We start from the raw sequence: 8,896 nt of genomic DNA, 5'->3' as shown, positions 1-8,896 counted from the left end.
GATATTTAACCAGAGCCACCTACTTGCCGACTTGACAGGCTACTCAATTCCTTTGCTCGCCGACCTGCTCATCTCGATGCTCTGCTCAATTCATGCCCTTGATTCCCTGCTGCCGATTCTCCAAGCTCTTGCACTTACTGCCCGCTGTGCCAATTCCTTGGTTGCCTCGCCTTGCTTGGCCTGCTTGATTGCTTATCTCATGGCCCTTTGCTTGCCTCAAGCCTCTGCGCTGCCCGATTCAAAATGCTAATTGGATCTGCAGCTCGACACTATCGAAGGTCACACACAGTGTGTGTGTGTGTGTGTTCAAACACTCTTCTTGGATCTGCTTTGCTTCTCACCAGGCTCACTACTCGGCTTGCTCTGCAAAATTCCATTTCTGCATGATTCTCTGATTCTCTCGCAAGACGCTCTCGTCTCGAGAAGAGCTGCACACCCACGGGTGCGGGGAGCCGAGCACCTCCACCATCGGACCGATTCTCATCGAAAATGCACCGATCCGATCTGATTCATGCTAGATCTACCACCGCCGAGCTGAAGCCACAGAGAGGCTTCAAATCTTTTTGTCGAGGGCTTCCTGCAAAATGGAAGACGAAAATGAACTGGTCAATTGATATTTGCTTTACTAGCTAGAAATGAAGGAGTGAATTGGGCCACCCTAGTTACCGATATACTCCCTTCAAGCGCTTCTTCTCCCCGGCAACTGATTCGACGGCGAGAGGTGGGACAGCCAATCGCCTGCTTTCGCCAGCAGCTACATGATCGCTTGGTAATTCCTCCTGCACCGACTCCTCAATCATGTTGTCATTAGGCTCAACGTTGTCGTCGACAGCAGCTGGCACCTGGAGCACAAAACATGCAATATATTATTCATCAACCCAAGCTTTATTTACGGCAGGAGCTGATCTTGCAATTAATTGCTTAATCGAGCTTAATACCATCTGAATTTGTTTTTCTACCTGAGGATTCTGAGCATACGCCTCTTCGATAAACGCGGGCATGGCCTCGCCCTGCAAGCAGATTGGGTTCATATTATTACTATTATTATCGTTAGCAATTTTAGCGAGCCCTATGATCATTTAGTCTTACAGATCTTTTATAATGTATCCGATCACTGCCCACTTGCTGATGCAGAGGCTGCAGCGGACCGTCTGAATGATTAATATTGGATTGATAGTGTTGAGTGTAAACTTGGCGCAAACTTGGCATGTCTGCAAACCCGGCGCTGAAGCTGGATGACGCTGTCCTGTAACTCATGCTCCCAATATCATTATTAATGAGCCCATCGACACTATTCACTACGCTATATTCACTTGGATTGAGACTAGCAGCGGCAGGAAATTCCACATTAATCTGTTCCACATCATGGACATAATTCTCTATGTCTGCAAGCTTGGCGCGCTTCCGTCCTTTTCCCTCTTCATGCGCATCAGCATCATCATGCGCCTTCTGCCTCATTGACGTGTCCACGATGCATCGAATATCTGCAGCTGCACTATTAGTTAAATGGTACTGAGCCGGTAAGAAACTGCTGTGATCCTGTAGCCCCTGACGTAGATGATCAGCATTCATGGCATAATGATCATGCGTTAATTTGGCTACTGCACTAACTCCAAGCTGAGGCACCAGAAGCTGCTGGTGATGTGCACCCTGCAGCAGATTTGCATAATGAACTGGATAAACGTGATTTGAATCTTGGCAGTGCATTGATCCAGCTACACGAATTGCGAGCTCAGGCAGGGACTGCTCATGATAATTATTAATACTGCTCATCTGCAGGTCTGGGGGATATTGCGTAATGAATCCGGGTACAGCGCCGCCATGCTGATCAGCCTGCTGCACCTGCTGATCCTGTAGTCCGACAACACTTCCAAGCTGATGCTCGTAATTGTATGACCCCTGCAGATCATTAGCATATGCATAATATTGAGCATATAAATCAGAATCTGGGTAGTGCGTTAATCGCGCTAGATCATAATAAATAACTTGAAGCCGATCAAGGTCCTGCTCATGGTACGATGCATGCTCAGAATACTGCGTTAATGCGGCATGCTCCTGTATTATATGAGGCAGCTGCTCAATATCGTCCTGTAACCCCTGCAAATTTGCAAAAATTATATCTTGGTCCGCATCAGGAATAACTTCATCCTGATCAACTAATTGAGTTGTACTACTGAAGCTCTGAATAGGCTCAGGATCGAGATCCTGATAACGCAACAACTCATGATCCTCCATCAAGAGCGATGCAGGCACTGCATTATAAATTAGAGTTAAGTCTTGATCAGTGTTAATTAGCCCGCCATTCTGAATAGTATCATAAGTAGTACCGGCTTCATTAGCAATTTGCGTTTTATTCGTCAGGTCATGCAAATCGTTGTTGACAATCGATCGATCCATGCTCAGAATCTGACTCCTGGACGTCTAGTGATGATCCCTGCACAATATGCTCTATACGGTTAAGAAACAGCGAGACAGAGATTAGAGAGACCTGTCTGTCTTACAAAGAACTAGACGTTCGAGAGATAGAGAGACCTGTCTGTGTTACAAAGAACTAGACGTTCGAGAGATAGAGAGATTAGGACACAGATCTGTCTCTATTGCATAAAATTAATACAGTCTAGTCAACTTGCTTTCACCCAGTGTAGAGAACTATATTGATTATTGCAGAGACTGATTGACTATATTTGAAGGTATATCAACTACTTTCAAGGTAAGTTGACTTGACTATAGTTGACTATTCTTCCAAGGTATACATTGACTAATATTCACTATTTTAAAGGTAATATCACTATAGTTAAGGCTTTTTGTACTCAATTCCTCTCCAAGTTTCGATAGAATGATTGCACTAGGCCTATCACTTTTTACGAGCAGTGCCATATCCTAAATAGTCCTATGTAGTCAAAGTTTTATTGACAACTTTCAAGGTAAGTCCACCTCATTATAGAGATACACCGGCTATAATTGGCTATTTTGAAAGGTATATTCACCATAATTGAAGCCTTTTGTAATGGGGTCATCCAAGTTTTAGCAGATGAATTAATTGCACACTGCCTAGGCCTTTTTTCGATCACTGCCATATCCTAAATTGTTCTACATCTGAAACATCAGGTGTAAACACAAGTGATCTGTTTGCTATGTTCTTGTAGCTATTATTAATGATGGGTATAATAGGTTAATGTAGTCACGTGTATACTGATGTATCTACCAGGAGCTTTATCTGCTTATGTATCCCCTTGATGTGAGTCTTCAGGTGACAACTTCTACCTTGTCAATCACTATGAAAATCTCAACACGTTTATCACAATCTTTTACCCCGTTTTGTAGAGAGAGAGAGAGAGAGAGAGAGAGAGAGAGAGAGAGAGAGAGAGAGAGAGAGAGAAAGAGAGTCCAAAATGGGCTGGCCAAGGAAGAGAGAGAGGGACGGGAGGACATTCTAATTTTTTGTTTCAAATATTACCACGACTACCAAAATTGCTGCTTATATTATCGAATCCCGCTCTAGCGCTTAAACATTCAAATTTTGGTATTTACCTCTGTTTTTCTTGTGCATAAAAATTAAACAACATTATTTAAAATTTCAGAAAAAAGATATTAAAATATGAAACAATGGCTATGTGGATAAACATGAAACTACGAAGAGGAAGCTCCATCCTAGAGTTATGCATGCGCCTCCATGTAAAGCAAGCACCGTCAGACATGAGAAGTTGAACATGGACGACATCTTCTGCCGAGGCATGGACACTACTTTCTCGGACCTCGAATATCTCCACAGGACCGACCTCCACAACATCCATCCATCATGTATTGGATTGGCTCTCACAAACTGAGGTAGTCGATTCATCCCATTATAGCAAAACACAGACAAACCTGTTTTACAAGTGGAAACCCTCATCTTCTACCTACACCCTCCAAGCTTGGGGATGGTCTGCTTTTGTAATGAACTAGAAAGCCCCTCATTCAACAAAGCGTCCCCCCTTGTAGGTAATCCTGGCGCTCTGTACTCGATTCACTATAGTTGAAGCTTTTTGTACTCGATCCCTCCAAGTTTCGGTAGAAAGGCTTGCACTAGGCCTATGACTTTTTACGGTGGGTATAATCGATCGACTATGGTCAAAGTTTTATTGACAACTTTCAAGGTAAGTTGACCTCATTATAGTGATACACCGACTACAATTGACTATTTTAAAAGGTTTATTCACCATAATTGAAGCCTTTTGTAATGGAGTTATCCAAGTTTCAGTAGATGAATTAATTGCACTTTGCCTAGGCCTTTTTTCGATCACTACCATATCCTAAATAGTTCTACATCTGAAACATCAGGTGTAAACACAAGATCTGTTTGCTATGTTCTTGTAGCTATTATTAATGATGGGTATAATACGTTAATGTAGTCACGTGTATACCTCGTGTATATTGATGCATCTACCTGGAGTTTTATCTGCTTATGTATCCCCTTGTGTGAGTCTTCACGTGACAACTTCTACCTTGTCAATCACTATGAAAATCTCAATACGTTCATCACAATATTTTATTGCGTTTTGTAGAGAGAGAGAGAGAGAGAGAGAGAGAGAGAGAGAGCGAGAGAGAGAGAGAGAGAGAGAGAGAGAGAGAGAGAGCAGATTCCAGGCACTAGTCTCCCCTAGTCTTCACATCCTGACCCACTATGGTGTGGTGTTGAACACCATAACCTTGGCTTTCCCCAGGTTGAGAGAGAGAGAGAGAGAGAGAGAGAGAGAGAGAGAGGGATGAAAGGACATTCTAATTTTTTGTTTCAAATATTACCGTGACTATTGCCGCTTATATTATTGAATCCCGCTCTAGCGCTTAAACATTCAAATTTTGGTATTTACCTCTGTTTTTCTTGTGCATAAAAATTAAACAACATTATTCAAAATTTCAAAAAAAAAGATATTAAAATATGAAACAATGGCTATGTGGATAAACATGAACAAAAAGCTCCATCCTAGAGTTATGCATGCACCTCCATGTAAAGCAAGCACGTCAGACATGAGAAGTTGAACATGGACGACATCTTCTGCCGAGGCATGGATACTACTTTCTCGGACCTCGAATATATCCATAGGAGCGACCTCCACAACATCCAACCGTCATGTATTCGATTGGCTCTCACAAACTGAGGTATTCGATTCATCCCACTTTAGCAAAACATAGACAAGCCTGTTTTACAAGTGGAACCCCTCATCTTCTACCTACACCCTCCAAGCTTGGGGATGGTCTGCTTTTGTGATGAACTGGAAATCCCCTCGTTCAACAAAGCGTCCCCCCTTGAAGGTAATCCTGGCGCTCTGTGCTCAGTGCCCCTTTGGAGCCTACAATTTTCAATTTTCACCATGATAGAGTAAAGTGTGTCCACATTTCACCAGATGGTAGCACCTATGTTAGTTTCTTGAAGCTCTCTCTTGCAACAACATGCAAGTGGCTTGCACTTTTGCAAGAACCTTTCTCATTCTCTTGCAAATGGGAGGCATGCTTGACAAATTTACACACACACACACACACACACACACACACACAGCCATGAATTGACAACGTGACAAAAAATTTTCATAGAATAAAATTTACAAAATGTTTATGAATCATCTTGCTTAAGATCTCTACAAGTAGCTTCAACTAAAGTTAAACTTATGGCTCCTAAGTCAATAAAGAGAGAAATTGAATGTCGTTTATGGATCCGCTAGCTTTATAATCCTCGAAATTGTCATCGTCCATCTCATCATCGTCATCATGGTAATCATCCTCGCTGAGATTGGCAACATTAGGACTCAAATCATCGACCTCTCTTTCCCCTGTCTCACCCTCATCCAAGTTCGTAGGTGGAAGAGGGTCAAAGACGGTCTCCACTTTATTAGTGGAAAAAAAGGTTCTTCCTCGAGGGGTAACAAGAACTACGAACCAATTTTGGTTATTGGGTTGATAATAAATAGATCACCTATAGAAAAGAACCGAGAAATCAACGACATTCATATTATGTTACAAGATAATAAGGGTAAAGAAGGCTGACACTCACTTGCTCACAATTGCATGGCAAAACTAACCTGTCATACCTTCCTGTGTGATATACTCTAGAGTCCACCATGTACAACCCATTCCCATGTCGTCTAGACACATTTGCAAGCCACTTCAACTTGAAGATGAAGGTATGAAAGATTATAATATCGACCTTTAGTATCCTTTCATTGATCCCATAGTACTTGGCATCATCACCATTTGTGTAAAAGTTTCCCATGACACCACAATCCATGGTGGTTCGATGCTCATCAATGTAACATGTACGAAAGTGTCGCCCCTTTGATCACATAGAGATAAAGGAAAGGCAATATACAAGAGAGAAAATTATACAATCAAAGAAAATGAGTACTATATATTAGTTCTATATATATATGTGTGTGTGTGTGTGTGTGTGTGTGTGTGTACTGTATATACCTTTGGTACACAACCTCATGCATACTCCCATTATTTGTTGGTGATATCCTCTCGATGTGCCTTTGCTTTGGTCATTCTCTCATGGATCCACTCAGCACTAATGAGATCTGGGAAACATTGAAGTTGTCAAGGAAATGGGGGTGCCCTCCTGCCTCCATGAGCTTGCTTCCATGCTTTCCTCTCTTGCAAACTCCTTGCCTTTGCCATTTCCCACAAGTCCACCTACTTGGTCATAACCTTTGCATTGAGGATGCAAAAGATGTTGACGACTTGGTGTTGATCCATATCCGTGCTAAATAATTTTCCCTTTCCACTTGGTAGATGTTAAGTCATCCTTGCGTCTTCCTCATCTAACCACATGCAAGGCATTGAGGATCAACTTGTACATGCCAAATAATTTTTATTGTAACTAAATGCCTCTTGCCCGATCCATCCTTCGGTCATGCATGCCTCTGGCTGGGCCCGTAGTTGCACAAATATTTGAGAGTCTTTAAAAACCTCTCTAGAAAGAACATCCATCGTGCATGCACTACTCCACATATAGTGTCTCCTCAACCACATGAAGCAAGAGGTGGACTTGACTAAGAAGAATGAACCAAGGAAATGCTTCCTCAATGGAACACACGGTTTCCATGGCAAGCAACTGTGCAGCAGGGATGACATCTATTTCAATTCCTTTGGAGCTCACAAAACTACAAGATAACACACAAATGTACACTAAGATATAGTGTATATTGCTATGTTAAGTTGAATAAAGATATGTTGTACCTTACTAACTCTCCGAGTTAAAAAACTGCTTCCCTCACTTCTTTATCCCCGCACACCCACATACTCACCGAAAAAATGAACTACAATGTCAAAAGATTAAAATACCATGTGACTTAGTCTTGCAGAAAATTCAATATCTAAACAAAACAACGGAGAGGATAGGGAGGAAAGATAGAATTACCTGTAACATCTTGTGTCGATCAATCATGGGTCTTCAGCCCATATAATTGCATGCTTCCACTTTTTTTGGCCTCTGTGAAAGCTTGTTTTACTGACCTCATGTACCTCGTGGGTGTGCCAATAGATACAATTGAACACTTCACTCGATATAGCTCATCTTTGGTTAGGTTCAATGGGGCTTTCACATTTGGGGCTCGACAAGGGACATGCATTGTGACTCGATGTGGACAACCCTACACGCATATCATATAGTTAAAGAGGGTTCAAACTTCAAATGATATAGGAGGGAGAAGAATGAACATAACATACCAAAAATCTCTCCAAGGCCAGGATAGTCATGCATGGTTCACATAAGAACTCTCCTCACAATGGTCTCTCTCCTCTCATCTGGAAGTGAAACATCCACCATGGGGATATCCTTTCACAACTCCTCCGACTCATCGATGAGGGAGTCAGGGTAAACATACATATTTGCTACTTTGTACTTCACTGGCACAACAAAAGAGAGAATTATATTTCCCTTCTTGGTAGTCTCCCATGGTGGAATATCGTAGTTGATGATCACCATGGGCAAGTACTCCATGATATAGACTTGATTCCAAAGGGATTGAGACCATCACTTGCCAACCCAAGCCTCAAGTGTCAAGGCTCTAGCCCGAACTTAGGCAATGAGTCTCGATGTGCCTCCATGCAAGTATATCGGCACTAACACACATTGTCCCATCATTTGAGCGATGGTTGGCATGCCATGTGAGAAGCTCCACTATAGACTTTCTTTTAAACATGTGCTGAATTCGAGGGATAAGTAGAAAGTGTCTCAATACCTTGTGGGGTAGGTGAGCCCCGCTCACACCGGTCTTGTAATGTGCTTCCCCACACACGGGATGTGATATAGTGAGTGCACGTTCTGCTACAAATGGATGTGAGGAAGACCCTACAAAATACAAAAATAACATCCTACAAACCATCAAACTAACAAATATGCATACTTGGTGTAACCCATATCACATAGTCGAGACTGCATGCAATCAGAGAGAGACAAAGAGCAGAAGAGACCAAGAGAGCATGTACCGGTGCACCTCCTAGAGGGGAGTGCTACACCAGCACGATGAGAGGAGAGGAGAATAATAATTTATACACTGGGTGCAATCTCCCCCTATTCAAGAGTGAGCACTTTTCATTACATACCTCTAGGTTAGAAAACAACTGTCGTCAGTTGCGAAGATAAATCTTGTAAACCATACTTGTCAAAATCAGTGATTAGAAATATCAATCAAAAATATCATATAGTAAATTTTTCTTGTATGAAACTAAAAAAACATTGCTTATGCCTGTCGTCATCCATATACTACCTATTGTCCCATATCACCAAAACAAGCAGTATATCTCATACCCTGATGAATCAGGATATCATTGGTCACACTCATCATTCAATAATCAATTCTCATCAATCTCAAGTACAATTCCATAAATACTGTCACGACATAAAATTATCATATATCAA

The 8,896-nt window shown here is 41.9% G+C and overlaps 1 protein-coding gene across 1 annotated transcript; it reads right to left on the bottom strand.

Moving 5' to 3' along the window:
* Positions 1-306: 306 nt before the first annotated feature.
* LOC147440399 (uncharacterized) lies at positions 307-2,397 on the bottom strand. The gene is made up of 5 exons (XM_086483297.1): positions 1,090-2,397; positions 960-1,010; positions 667-842; positions 496-577; positions 307-363 (listed from the first exon to the last, which is right to left on the bottom strand). The coding sequence occupies exons 1-5, from the start codon at positions 2,395-2,397 to the stop codon at positions 307-309; spliced, it is 1,674 nt and encodes a 557-aa protein (XP_086339423.1).
* Between the last annotated feature and the right edge of the window lie 6,499 nt (positions 2,398-8,896).

This window comes from Adiantum capillus-veneris, chromosome 15, assembly GCF_014529385.1.
Source record: "Adiantum capillus-veneris isolate H3 chromosome 15, ASM1452938v2, whole genome shotgun sequence".
Classification (NCBI taxonomy): Eukaryota; Viridiplantae; Streptophyta; class Polypodiopsida; order Polypodiales; family Pteridaceae; genus Adiantum; species Adiantum capillus-veneris.
This window is presented reverse-complemented; position numbering and strand designations above follow the sequence as displayed.